General features: G+C 43.9%; 2 protein-coding genes and 1 long non-coding RNA gene across 3 annotated transcripts in view; 2 read left to right on the forward strand and 1 right to left on the reverse strand.

The window, feature by feature from the left end:
• Positions 1-8,350: 8,350 nt before the first annotated feature.
• On the forward strand, positions 8,351-13,976 carry LOC135238612 (acyl-coenzyme A thioesterase 5-like). Its single transcript, XM_064306700.1, has 3 exons — positions 8,351-9,292; positions 11,585-11,787; positions 12,131-13,976. The coding sequence occupies exons 1-3, from the start codon at positions 8,722-8,724 to the stop codon at positions 12,725-12,727; spliced, it is 1,371 nt and encodes a 456-aa protein (XP_064162770.1). The 5' UTR covers positions 8,351-8,721; the 3' UTR covers positions 12,728-13,976.
• Positions 13,977-14,697: 721 nt separating this feature from the next.
• Positions 14,698-14,768, forward strand: part of LOC135238614 (uncharacterized) — a 590-nt gene continuing 519 nt past the window's right edge. The window contains exon 1 of the long non-coding RNA XR_010325157.1: positions 14,698-14,768. This exon is cut by the window's right edge and continues 58 nt beyond it. This is a non-coding gene — a long non-coding RNA (uncharacterized LOC135238614).
• LOC135238601 (cytosolic phospholipase A2 zeta-like) overlaps positions 14,704-14,768 on the reverse strand; it is a 17,169-nt gene continuing 17,104 nt past the window's right edge. Inside the window, exon 21 of the mRNA XM_064306673.1 lies at positions 14,704-14,768. This exon is cut by the window's right edge and continues 74 nt beyond it. The gene's annotated coding sequence lies outside the window, so the exon portion shown is untranslated.

Here is a 14,768-nt window from a genome sequence, read left to right on the forward strand (position 1 = left end):
GCTGCCTAGCTAGGCTGTCTTGAGTGGATTTAGGAGAGGCAGGTACACAATGGATCCAGTTCTGTGTTTAGAGGATGAGATAAGAAAAGCCCAGGTGAATAAAGAGATTGTGGCTGCAGTATTTTTCGATGTGGAAAAAGCTTATGATATGCTATGGAAAGAAGGGTTGTTAATCAAGCTTCATAAAATGGGAATTGAGGGAAACATCTTCAATTGGATTAGGGATTTTCTAAGTGATAGGTCAATTCAGGTCAAGATAAGGTCAGAGGTCTCAGGTAAACATGTTGTAGAAAATGGTACGCCCCAGGGGAGTGTTGTAAGTCCTACTTTATTTTCAGTCATGATAAATGATATATTTGAAAGTATACCGTTAGGCATGGGAAGGTCTCTGTTTGCAGATGATGGCGCTTTATGGAAGAGTGGAGGGAACCTAGAACATATAGTTAAAAAATTACAAGAAGGGATAAATCGAGTGGAAAGATGGGGAATAGAATGGGGTTTTTAATTCTCTGTGGAAAAAACAAAAATTATGTTCTTCACAAGTAAGAAAATCAGGGAAGCAAGGAATCTGAAGTTATACGGAAGTAACCTAGAGAGAGTAGAATGCGTTCGTTTCTTGGGAGTACATTTTGATCCCAGACTAACATGGAAAGAGCATATAAGAAGCATAGTGGAAAAAAGTAAAGTGGAAAGTCATTAATGTTATGAGATGTTTTGCTGGGCTGGAATGGGGAGCTGATATAGCATCATTGAAGTATATATATATGTAGCGCTAATCTGGGCAAGAATTGATTATGGTAGTGTGGTGTATGGCTCAGCAGCCAAGACTGTGCTGTCAGACCTGGATGTTGTGCAGGCTCGTGCTCTTAGGATTTGCTTAGGGTCAGTAAAAATGGCGCCAGTGTGTGCACTGCAAGTTGAGGCAGGAGAAATGCCTCTCTGGATTCGTAGGAAACAGTTGATGGCCAATTACTGGATAAATCTAAGGGGACACACAGAAAGTCATCCAACTAAGAGGGTATTGGAGGCTAGTTGGGAGAGGGAAAAAGCACAAAAAGCAAGCTTTGGATGGGTAGGCAAGGACGTTGCAGAACAAATGCAAATTCATGAATTTGAATTTTGTCCAACTGTGTTGTGGCCTGTGAGACCAGTCTGGATGTTGCAAAATGCTTATGAGGACATGGAACTATTGAATATAAAGCACAGAAATAAAACAGCAGATTTAGTTCAGGAATATTACATGCATAGGGACAGGAATTACAATGACTATTTACAGATTTTTACAGATGGGTCAAAGGATCCAATAACAGAGGTGACAGGGGCTGCAGTGGTGATTCCCAGTCACCAGACTGGAATCAGTAAGAGAACGTCAGATTATTTGAGCATTTATGCTGTTGAACTAATTGCAGTTCTGTTAGGATTAGAGTGGGTGGAAGGAGTGACGGCAAATAATATACTCATCTGTAGTGACTCTGTATCAGCATTGTCAAGCATTAAAACAGGATCAGGAAGTAATCACCAAGACATATTATATGAACTGTTGTTTAATAATTCAAGGATAACTAATCAAGGGAAAAACATAAAGTTCATGTGGGTACCAGCACATTCAGGAATCCAGGGAAATGAAAAAGCTGATAAATTGGCGAAGGAGGCGGTCAGGAGAGAGTATGTGGACCTTAATGTTAAACTTTCAAAATCAGAGGGGAAAAGCATCGAATGGAGGGGAGTAATCAAACAATGGCAACAACATTGGGATAGTGAAACAAAAGGAAGACATTTATATAAAATACAAAATAAAGTAGAAACGTAAGAAACAGTGGAACCGATAGAAGAGAGCAAGTAATCATAAGTAGATTAAGAATTGGTCACAGCAACTTGAATAGCACACTATTTACTATAGGAAAACATCCAACTGGCTATTGCGATCAGTGCCAGGAATCAGAAACAGTGGAGCATGTCCTGATTGAATGCAAGAAGTATGAGCAAGAAAGAAGGGTAATGTTTACAGGATTACAGTTACTAGGAGTGGAGGCAAGGATTACAGATCTGCTTGAGTGTGGGACACGGTGGAGGGAAAGAAGGTGATATTTAGCTTTTTGAGGGCAACTGGAATAAGTAACAGGATATAAGAGATCCAGACAGCAGTACATGGTTAGCTCTAGAAGGAGGTGGTAATGCAACTAAAAAGGATGCCAACCGCCGTAAAACACCAAAGAAGAAGAAGAAGGCACGCCTATCGAGTGACACAACAAAAAACACGTGAACGCGGAGTGGAGCTAGAAGGAGAACTGGCGGGAATTGTTGAGGCGCGTGATTTTCAAATAAGCCAATTCATAAACGGAAATCAATTTTTTGTAGACAAAGTGGACTGTGCCTGGAAGGTCATTAGTCATCGGCAAATGAGACACGTTCGTGGAGAGGTTTATAATTTACTCTTAAAGTTACAATCTCGAAGGTTTCCGTTTCGTTCTCTTTGGCGGTACCAATGGCGAGAAGCAGTAATTGCAGCTGTGTTTTTGGACCTCACTTCCCATAGATCTAACCGGATCCAACCAGTGTCGCCTATGTGACGTGACACTATTTACTGAATAAAAATGGTTGTTATAAAAGTAACGGCCTTTTAAAAAAAAAAGAAAAAAAAGTGGTTTTGTGCTCGCGCAGTGAATATCTGCGCACGCAGCTGATTTTTTACTCGCGCAGTGAATATCTGCGCACGCAGCTGATTTTTTACTCGCGCAGTGAATATCTGCGCACGCAGCTGCTTTTTTACTCGCGCAGTGAATATCTGCTCGCGCTGATTATTGGCATTAAATTGACGCCATGCCACGCGACGCCATTCACTGCGCGAGCACAAAACCACTTTCACGCACGCAAATTACAACACAGAGTGTAAAACAATGAGCCGCGCGCGAGCAGGTTCTACTCGCTCACGAAGAGCGACTTTTCAAGAGTGGTTCAAGAAGAGACAATAGAATTGATTTTTGTCAGGGGAGCGGTGTGGTGTTTGGTGGAGCGAAGTTCAAACAGTTTAAGGCTTTTGTTTTGTTTTTTCTTCTGACTGTTAGGAGCGGACACTTCTGAAAGTATTAGGATTTAGAGAAGCACGAGCGCATCCCGGCTTGGGGTTTCCGGCCGGGGTTAGCCGTGTAGAAAGACCTTCAAAAGGTTTAAAATAGGGAAAACGCCAAGTTCAAGCCCCTACGCAGTTCTGTGATTTTGCTGGTGGTTGGTGTTCATTTTCGTGGTTTTTTTTTTTTTTGCTAGTATTAAAAAGTATAAGGAAAGGTGTAATACTTTGGTAGCCGATGGCTAGGGGAAAGGGTGCTGGGGTTGAGGGAGGTGCGTGGAAGATGGCGGGTAAGGGAAGCCAGAAGAGGGTAGCATCGAGCGAAAGACCTGAGGTATCAGAAGTATCTGGGTAAAATAAAATGAGAAAAATTAGTAATTCTGAAGAATATGTTATGTTGTTTAAAGTGAAATACCAGAAACAGGGAGATGGAGGATTTAGGGCATTAAATCCCCTAAGAGTTACAAACGCTTTGGAAACTCAGATCGGTAAGGGATTCCAGGCCAAGATATTGTCAAATGGGCTGTTGAGAGTGTGTTGCAAAGATAAAAAACAATATGATTGCGCTAAGGAGGTGGGGAAGTTGGTAGTGAAGGTTGAGAGCGTGATTCCCAGAGAGAGACAGGGACTCAAAGGAGTAATTTATGGTGTGTACGCCGGCCTGTCTGAGAAGGAAATCTTAGACAACATTAAGGGTGGCCGAGCGACCGAAATCTTTAGATTCAAAAGTAAGGAGGGAGGCAAAGGGAACCCGCCAGTCCTGCTAACGTTTGCAGACAGTGCGCTGCCAGAAAGAGTGTATATTGGAAGCATGGCGTATCGTGTAAAGGAGTACGTAAGACCACCGTTGCGATGTTATAACTGTCAGAGGTTTGGGCACATTGCTAGCTCTTGTCGGGGCAAGCGTAGATGTGCGAAGTGTGGGGAAGATCATGTAATCCAAGAATGTAAGGCAGAGGCCCCCAAATGTTGTAACTGTAGAGGGGATCATGCGGCAGCGTTCCGTGGCTGTGAGCACTTTGTCCAAGCCAGGCGAGTCCAGAATGTGAAAGAGCAGCACAAAGTTTTGTATGCAGAGGCAGTTAAAAGAGTGGATAGAGAGCGGGGACTTGGGAACTTAACGACAAACAGTGCAGTGTTGGGGAGCCAGCCCGCTTGTCCAACTTTACCACAATTTCCCCCTGATATGTTGATATTGAGCAGAGAATCTTTGCTAGCTTTCTTTGTTGATGTGTTGGTAGGTGCAAAAATAACAAGCACGAAATCGGACATTATTAAAATTGTGGTTGATGCAGCTGAAAGGTTTCTTGGTTCGAAACAGTTTTTACCGGAAAAATTACATGAGTACATGACGAAGAAACAACATATAGGTAACTCACAGTTGACAACTGACAGTATGGAGGAGTTGTATGTGGACGACGATACTGGGGATTAATGTTTGATATTCTTCAATGGAATGCCCGGAGTCTTATAGCAAACGGCCAGGAATTAAAGAGATTTGTCGACGCATTTAAAGAGAAACCTGAACTGATATGTATCCAAGAGACGTGGTTAAAGCCCTGCCTGGATTTTGTAATTCCGGGATATATATGCTTGAGACTGGATAGGTCTGATAGAACAGGCGGGGGGTGTGCAACTTTTATTAAGATAGGAGTCCAGTATAGGAGGCTTGAAATACGCCCTAATCTTGAGTGTTTGGCGGTGGAAGTTTGGAGTAGCCATAGGTCTATAACTATTATTAATTTTTATAATCCTTGTAAGCGTCTGGCATTGTCAGAGTTTGATGAGATTATGGAGCGTGTAAAATGTCCTATTATATGATAGCAAGGACATCAATGGAATAGTTGTAGAAGAGTTCCTGGATAAATATGATTTGGTAGCGATAAATGATGGAAGGCCGACCAGGTATCATATTTAAGGAATACTTGCAGTCACATAGACTTAACTATTGCTTCTTCAAACTTAGCCAGAATAGGGAAGTGGGATGTTATGGATGGACATCTATTGATCAGTGATCATTATCCAATTGTATGCAGTTTCGGTAGAAATCTGAGAATAGAAGTAGAAGAGAGAGTTCCCAGATACAATTTTTCTCAGGCTAAATGGGATGAATTTCAGGAGAGGGCTCAAAGTTTAGTAGAAGAGATAGATAGTGAGGGCTGTGTAGACAATTGGAATGTGTCTCTCAGTAAGATGATCCATAAGGCAGCCTGTGGCACTATTCCTATGAAGAAGAATCCCAGATCTCGTGCATTGGTTCCTTGGTGGAACAAAGAGTGTGACACAGCTGTAAGAAACAGAAATTAGGGCATATAGGAAATTAAGGAAACATCCGATGCTGTGTTATGCAGTGGAATATAAGAGATTAAGGGCAGTAACAAGAAGAGTAATTAAAAATGCAAAAATAAATAGTTGGAGAAGATATTGTGGAACACTAGGCCCCGAGACTCCTGTAAGGCACCTGTGGGCAGCGGTACACAGAATGTCAGGATTTTATAAAAGAAAACCAATTCCGGTTTTACAGAATGGCAAGGTGGAAGCAGTATCCGACAAAGGAAAAGCTGACATGTTTGTTGATGTCTTTCAAGCAGTGCATAGATCTGGGAATTTGGGAGTTGAGAGAGGTATGAAGAGGAGCAATCTGATGTTAGCTAATCAGTGGAAGCTGGATAGGAGTTCAGAAAATGACAATCCAATAAATTTGTTTTTTACTATGAAAGAAGTGAGGGATGCCATTTATTCTGGTGCAAACACTACTCCTGGGAGAGACGGGCTGTCTTATGAATTATTCAAACATTTGGATGAGTTAGTTCTTGAAGAAATTCTAGCTTTGTTTAACTCGGTGTGGGCAGAGGGTTGTCTACCTAAGGAATGGAAACATGCAGTCGTAGTCCCTATCTTGAAACCAGGTAAAGATGCATCTGACCCCAGTTCATATCGGCCTATAGCATTAACATCAGTGCTTTGTAAAATCATGGAAAGGATGATTACCAATAGGCTTGTTTATTTTTTAGAAAGTAAGGGACTTTTGCCAATTTCCAAAACGGTTTCAGAAATGGTAGGTCAACAATGGAGTCAGTCACAGTTTTAGACCAAGATATTAAAAAGGCATTTGATAATAAAGAAATAGTGGTAAGTGTATTTTTGGATATTGAGAACGCTTATGATTCCTTGTGGAAGGAGGGGCTAATGATTAAAATATATGATATAGGAGTTAGAGGTAGAACGTTCAATTGGATCAAAGATTTTCTAATGAAAAGAACAATACAAGTAGGTGGGAAAAGCTCAAAAATCGTTGAAATAGGAAATGGTACCCCGCAAGGAAGTGTAATTAGCCCAGTCCTATTTAATATAATGATAAATTATATATTTAGTAACATTGGAAGAGGGTTTGGACAGTCTTTATTTGCAGATGATGGTGCCATTTGGAGAAGAGGAAGAAATGCAGAGTTTATTTTAAAACAAGTCCAAAAGGCTCTAGTTTCTGTAGAAGAATGGGCAGACAAATGGGGCTTTAAAATCTCAGCTGCAAAGTCTAAATTTATGATATTTGGTTTTAGAAGAACATGTATGGATCTTCACTGGAGAGAGTGAAAGACTTCAAATTTCTGGGAATTTGGTTTGAAGAGCGAATGACTTGGGCTGTTCATACAGCAAGAGCACTAGCAAAAGGGGAAAAAGTGTTAAATGTCATGAGAAGTCTGGCTGGATGTGACTGGGGGGCAGAGAGAGAGACTATGCATTTAATATACCAGGCAATGATAACATCTGTACTTGACTATGGGTGTTTTGTTTATGGCTCAGCTGCTAATTCGGTGCTCGGGAAATTAGACATTCTACAGAGCAAGGCATTGAGACTCTGCTGTGGGGCTTTTAAAACTTCCCCAATTCCTGCACTGCTTATTGAAATGGGAGAAATGCCCTTATACTTAAGGCGTATTAAGTTGGGGCTGCAGTACTGGGTAAAACTAAGTGGAGCTAATCAAACACTCCCAGCCAGGTGTCTTTTACAAGGGTCATGGGATCCGGGTGGCAAGATTAAAAGGAAACCATTTTTTGACAGTGTTAATCAGTGGGCCAGGAAATTGAGAATGGAGCAGGAAAGCATAGCAAATCATACGGGCTGGTTACCTGTACCTTTTTGGGTAATGCAAGAGCCGGACATTGACCTCACATTTTTACAAGAAAAGGACAGTAGTGTGATAGTTTCAAAAACAGAACATTATCTCAACAGAGAGATGGAGTCTTATTTGAAAGTTTTTACAGATGGTTCTAGGGACCCAGAGAGTGGGAAAGCAGGATTTGGACTGTATTTGGCTCAGTTTGGTTTTAGGATTGAGCGGCGTGTCACTGATGGAAGTTCTGTCTTCACAACAGAACTACTGGCAATTCTTTGGGCTTTGTGGTGGACAGAGGACATAAGACCAAAGAAAGTCCTCATTTGTTCTGACTCAGCAGCTGCTCTGATGGCTATAAGAGGACTTAAATCAAAAGCTCGGCCTGACCTTATTAATGAGATTTTATCTGTTTTGTTCAGAATTGGGAAATCTGGTTGCGAAGTCAAGTTCTGCTGGGTTCCTGGGCATACTGGAGTTGAGGGAAATGAAATAGCTGACGCTATAGCTATAGCAAAGGCAAGTCTTAAGAAAGGAGACATAGATGTAAATATATCCCTGGGAAGGGTGGAACTTAGAGGGAAAATCAAGGAGGGTGTTGAAAGAGAATGGCAGGGATTATGGGAAAAGGAGACTAAAGGAAGACACTGTTTTTATTTTCATCCTCAGATAAAAAAACCCAGTTGTTGGTCTGGAACTCAAAGAGATTTAGTTAAAATTAGCAGACTGAGGCTTGGACACTGTGGGTTAAATCAGCACTTGCACATTGTAGGAAAACATCCAACAGGACTATGTGAGTGTGGAAACCCAGAAACAGTCAAGCATGCTCTCCTGGAGTGTGGCAAGTATAAAGCAGAGAGGGAAACTTTCTATAAGAGATTGTCAGACCTAGGAGTAGTTGCATTCTCCATTAAATCTTTTTTTGGCCAAAGCGAGAACCACCAGCTAATCACCAATACAGTTTTAAAGTTCCTGCATGAGTCAGGGCTGTATATGAGAGTATGAGCTGCAATTGTTAAATGTCTATATTGTGGAGGGCAGTAATACGCCTAGTTGCGTCTACACTGCCGGAAACTGACAACAAGAAGAAGAAGATTTTTGTCAGTGAGGGGGCGGAGACTTATGCTAATGTTTTCACCAGTATGATTGGTCACTTTAAATGCGAAACCCATACACTTCCTATGCCTTCTAACAGCAACGTTCTTGTTAGTTGAGGGACGTTATGGAGGCAGAATTTGCGAGTTGCCTACCGGAGACAATGCAGTGTCATTAAATGTTAAACGGTGCGGTGTTCTCACTGAGTATACCAACAACAGTGTTCGTGGACATGTTCGCCAGTGGTTCTCAATCCTGAAGTTCTTTTTTCTTACTGAGTATACTGCCAGCTTTAGGCTGTACAAAGGTCACCACCTCGGCTTCAGGTCAGTGCGGCAGTCAGACTATCTGGAATATCTAGCTTGTTCTGCAGTTACAGGGGCCACCTGTCGATGTGACAGAATGACTAGCTCGGTATTGTAGGCTAGGTCTTTCCGTTCGACGATGCTTATGTTTATCGGTTTTAAAATGGCTTTTGCCGTGAGGAAACCCGGTTCTGCGTGCTTTACTCATGCAGCGCGGCGCTTTGTGAACACCAGCAATGGACTCACTTCTACCCCGGTAAAATTTAATATAAAACCAGACAAAAAGTGTTTATTTGACACTCCTGTGCATATAAAAGTGGAAGGTTTGCGCCCGAAACAGCACGTTATTTTCCGTGCAACACTGACGGACGAGAAACAGGATAAGTTTGTGTCTAGCGCTCATTTTGAGGCGGACACTCGAGGTGTGCTCGATCTGAGTAAATCTGCGGCTCTTTGGGGAGACTACGTCGGGGTTCATCCCATGGGATTCATGTGGGCTATGAAACCTCAGACAGAGCTGGGAAGGTTGTTTAGAAAAGATGTGACTTCACCCTTCAAAGTGCACCTTTCCGTGCACGAGAAAACAGCCTCCGGTAGTGAAGAGCCGATGATAGCTTCCTGCATTCACGAGCGAGGGTTCATTGGGGACGGGGTGCAAAGGATCCCGGTGAGAGAGGGACGGATTCGAGCAACTTTATTTCTACCGCCCGGTAAGTGTGGGAAAGGTGGTAGGCTAGTGTTTTGAAAACCTTCTACTTAAGTTACCTACACATGTTACGTTGCAAACATAAATCTATACATATTAACTGTATACCCAAACATATGATCTATAAAAGTATACATATAAACAGACGTTTCGTGGTTGCAAATAACTTGGCTGACATTGGCTAATTGCAAGATGCGGGTCGCACTCAAAATACGTCACACTTGCGACGTCAAACTATAAACAAACAGACGTCGACGTCACAGATCTTCTGTGATACCCGTGCATATTTAACTAGACAGGCAAGCACGCCTTCTGCGAGCCTGAGCTTGCGACGACCCGCAAGTAAGCCTGTGCTGCGCATGTTCAGTGCAGAACATTGGAGCTCCCGTCGAAGTGAATGGGGAATGTCAGAACTAGAACTTCCTCGATAGTATTTTGAAGACTGATTAATGATCGTTACACTTAATATGAAAAGCAGATTGTGAAAATATGTAATAAAATGTGTACAAATAAAATGTGTACATTTTAAATAAATATTTCCCCAACACGTCTGGACCAAAACAACCATTGTTTCGCAGACTGCAACTCCTGTTGAAATGTATGATCACAGAAATTGACAGATGAGGTTTTTTTTTTTTTTGGTTGTTAGGCCACCTTGGTTTTCTACATTGAACTCAGTGGAGGGCAAGCTCTTGACCCATAGAGGCAGTTCCCCATTCTTTCATGATTTCATGGAGACGTGCACTCTGCTAATTTGTGAAAATAGATGTCATTCTTACATAACTCCTTCATGTTAAAATGATAAATCAAAGGCATGCTATGCAGAATATTATATATTTAGAATATATATAAATGCTACGGCGTATCTACGGTATATAAATGCTTTACGTACTTTCGCCAAATTCATTCATGCACCTTTACCGGTATTTGTTATTCTAAAATGTGTTTGGGGCATATCTGGGAATGGCACTCTTTTCTGTGTGGGGAGGGGTAGGCGGGGCTACACACCCTGTGGTTTGGGATCAGATTTCAGTGGAGTGGTTGTTGCTATTCCAAACTTTTGGAATGAATTTGGAATACTTGTGTGTGGTGATGTGAGTGTGTGTGTGTATAGGGAGTGCGTGTGTGGTGATGTGTGTGTGTGTGAGAGAGAGAGAGTGTGTGTGTGTGTGTATATGTGTATAGTGAGTGAGTGTGTGTGTGTATGCATGTGTATAATGAGTGCGTGTGGTGATGTGTGTGTGTGTGTGAGAGAGTGTGTGTGTGTGTGTGTGTGTAGAGGAGTGGTGTGTGTATAGTATGATGTGATGATGTGAGGGGTGTGGTGGGATGTGTGTGTGTAGAGATGTGTTTTTTAGTGATCGTGGTGGTGATGCATGTGTATAGTGAGTGGTGTGTGTGTGATGTGTGTGTGTGTGAGAGAGAGAGTGATGTGTGTGTGTGCTTATAGTGTTAGTGAGGATGGTGAGCATGTGTGTTGTGATGCAGTGTGTGGTGATGTGTGTGTGTGTTGAGAGATGTGTGTGTGTGTGTGTGTGTATAGTAGGAGTGGTAGTGTATGCATGTGTATAGTGAGTGTGCGTGTGGTGATGTGTGTGTGTGTGAGAGAGAGAGGTGTGTGTGTGTGTGTATATGTGTATAGTGTGTGTGTGTATGCATGTGTATAGTGATGTGCTGTGGTGATGTGTGTGTGTGTGAGAGAGAGAGTGGTTTTGTGTGTGTGTGTATAGTTAGTGAGTGTGTCTGTGTGTGTATAGTGAGTGAGTGTGTGTGTGTATATGTGTATAGTGAGTGTGTGTGTGTGTGTATATGTGTATAGTGAGTGAGCGTGTGGTGATGTGTATAGTGAGTGAGCGTGTGGTGATGTGTGTGTGTGTATATGTGTATAGTGAGTGCGTGTGTGTGCGTATATGTGTATAGTGAGTGTGCGTGTGGTGATGTGTGTGTGTGTGTAAGAGAGAGAGTGTGTGTGTGTGTGTGTATATGTGTATAGTGAGTGAGTGTGTGTGTGTATGCATGTGTATAGTGAGTGTGTGTGTGTGTGTGTGTGTGTGTATATGTGTAAAGTGAGTGAGTGTGTGTGTATGTGTATAGTGTGTGTATAGTGAGTGCGTGTGTGGTGATGTGTGTATATGTGTATAGTGAGTGAGTGTGTGTGTGTGTATGCATGTGTAGTGAGTGTGCGTGTGGTGATGTGTGTGTGTGTGTGTGAGAGAGAGTGCGTGTGTGTGTGTGTGTGTGTGTGTGTATAGTGAGTGTGCGTGTGGTGATGTTTCTGGGTGGTTTGTGCCTCCAGGAGAGGGCCCGTTTCCTGGCGTTATAGACCTGGGGGGAACAGCGGGGGGGCTGCTGGAGTACCGGGCGTGTCTCCTGGCCAACTATGGCTTCGCCACCATGTGCCTGGCCTACTTCGCCTACGACGATTTGCCTAAGAGGCTTCTGGAACTTCACCTGGAGTACTTCGAGGAGGCCCTGCAGTTCTTCCAAAACCTGCCGCAGGTGGGGTGTCCTAAAACTAAAATCAGACCTGAGTGCCCTTCTGTGCCTCGCCCCCTCTACATTCCGCCCCTGTCTACATTCCGTCCCATGATCCGCCCCTCTGTATATTCCGTCCCATGCTCCGCCCCTCTGTACATTCCGTCCCATGCTCCGCCCCTCTGTACATTCCGCCCGTCTACATTTCGTCCCATGCTCCGTCCCTCTCTATCTTCCGCCCCATGCCCCGCCCCTCTACATTCCGCCCTGTTCCCTGCCCCTCTTACATATTGCCCTGGGCCCCACCCCTCTCTATATTCCGTTCTGGGCCCCCCCCTCCCACTCAGGTTTGGTTCTGTCTCCCCAGGTGAGGAAGGGAGGCGTGGGGATCATGGGCATCTCCAAGGGGGCGGACCTCTCCCTGTCCATGGCCAGCTTCCTGGAGGGCGTGTCGGCGGTGGTGAGCGTGAACGGCTGCAATGCCAACCTGCAGTGCCCACTGCACTACAGGGGCATGAGCATGCCCGGCCTGGGCCTGTCCATCGACCGCGTGGTCATCCGCGACAACGGCGTGCTCAACGTGCGCGACTGCTACCACGACCCCCGCGCCCCCGAGAACGCCGCCTGCCTGGTGCCCATCGAGCGGGCCGCCGCCCGCTTCCTGTTCGCCATCGCCCAGGACGACCAGGTGTGGGAGGCAGAGCGCTACGCACGGCAGGCGGAGGAGCAGCTGCTGGCCCACGGCCGGCCGCGCCCCGAAATCCTGCTGCTGCCTGGGGCGGGGCACCTGCTGGAGCCCCCCTTCTTCCCCTCCTGCTCCGTCTCCTACCACAAGTTTGCGGGCACCTCCTTGGAGTGGGGGGGGCAGCCCGAATCCCACAACGCCGCCCAGGAGAAGTACTGGCGCCGAGTGCGAGAGTTCTTCTGGGAGAACCTGGGGGGGGCGGTGCACAGTAAACTCTGAGCTCGCTGCTCACCCTTTATTTGAGCTTTACGGCACAAAGCCGACCTATCGCTGCCATAGTCCTGACAGAGTCCTGACATTATCCTGACATAGTCCTGACAGAGTCCTGACAGAGTCCTGACGTTATCCTGACGTTATCCTGACGTTATCCTGACATAGTCCTGACAGAGTCCTGACAGAGTCCTGACAGAGTCCTGACAGAGTCCTGATATAAATGCAGAATCACATAGCCAATACATCTATTTCTCTTTTTCCTTTCTTATTACATTTATACTTTAGATGATCACAATAACTAAAAAGGGCTTTTTAAACTAAGAAATTTAGTTTTGAATGGTTATGTTTGTTTGCCTTCTTAGGAGGTAAATATGTATCTTTATTTCCAGTGGCATCTGAGTGCAGTTCTGTCCAAGCTGCTTAAACTCACAGTGTGTGTCTGTGCTTCATCCTGCAAAGCCAATCATTGCTTGGGTAAACTCACAGGAGCCAATCAGCACTAGGGCCAACTCCCAGGAGCCAGTCACAACTCGGGAAAACTCCCAGGAGCCAGTCACCACTAGGGAAAACTCCCAGGAGCCAGTCACCACTAGGGAAAACTCCCAGGAGCCAGTCACCACTAGGGAAAACTCCCAGGAGCCAGTCACCACTAGGGGAAACTCCCAGGAGCCAGTCACCAAATCACCTGTTGGGATTTAAACTTGTATTTCAATGGCCTCCAGGGGTCCTCATAGGCACAACAAGGGCAGTGTTTGCCACAGGAAACTCTGGTGGGGGGAAGCCATACCCAACCCCCGCCCCTTACCGCGTAATAACATTTTGTAAATTTTCACGGTTATATTCATCAATTTGGTCAAAATTAAGAGGATAGACCTGTGAAGAATCTTTTGCTTTTGTAAACAATCCAATCATGAACCCATGTATCACCTGGTAAGAGGCTTAAGCCTACACCTGAGTCATCAAATGACGTAAAAGCAGTCACGTGTTTTACTGGTTTATCTGAAGTGCAGTCACGTGTTTTACTGGTTTATCTGAAGTGCAGTCACGTGTTTTACTGGTTTATTTGAAGTGCTTGAAATCGCACTCCAATTTTGCAGTAAAAATATGGCACCGCATGTTGTCAGATTTAGAGATCACATTAAACCAAAATCTTGATGGTGAACGAAAGTTAATATAAAGAAAACATTTCTTCAACAAAAAATTATTTCTTTTATTCAACTTCAAATACCTCAAACATTTAATAAACAGGTTTCAAGCAGAGATTCCTTAAAAGGGATATATTCCAACTACATGAATATCTGGTGTCAACATTCAATTTAAAACAGTACTTGAACCTGAGTAACATTCAACAGCTTTGAATAAATTTATATAATCAATATCACAGTCGGGATATAGCTTTACCAACAAGCAGTTGGGAATGATATAGCCTACTAGCGCATTGCAACCTTTTATGTCATTCTGAAACTGACAAGCTGCCACAGTTTAGCTAATGGCAAACACCGAATGGCACAATCAAGTGACTAATCATACAATTGAGTTTCTGACTGAGACGTTTATAAAAAAAACAATAGGTTGACCTAATATGGGCTGAGCCACCGGACGGAAAGTAAACATGGATGGAAGTTTAAAAGCTACAAAAAGCATGACTGTGATACAGTATCCTTCTGATACACTGCATACTGAAGGAATTATCTAGCACAACTTGCAATTTAGCAATAAATTGCACCAATTCAAAGCTCTTGTTAATTGCTGAATGTGGCAAGAATCTCATTGACATTATCCGCTGGTAGGAAAATTCCAGCTCTGTCATTGGTCAGTGATCAGGCACCCATGTGACCCGCCTCAGAACATTTTTTCCTTCTCACACTTTCTTGCGTTAGCGTAGCAGCACTAAATGGAGATTTGAGCGGAGTGAATTAGCCCTGAATCTGCCCCGTGGGGCATATGGCTGAGCAGGTTGGCCTGTGTATTTGCCCCGGGCCTGTGGGCAGCTTCGCTGTTGAACCCTGAGTAAGAGAACCTGCACAGGGCTCATTATAAGACTGAA

This window comes from Anguilla rostrata, chromosome 1 (assembly GCF_018555375.3).
Source record: "Anguilla rostrata isolate EN2019 chromosome 1, ASM1855537v3, whole genome shotgun sequence".
In the NCBI taxonomy this organism is placed as follows: Eukaryota; Metazoa; Chordata; class Actinopteri; order Anguilliformes; family Anguillidae; genus Anguilla; species Anguilla rostrata.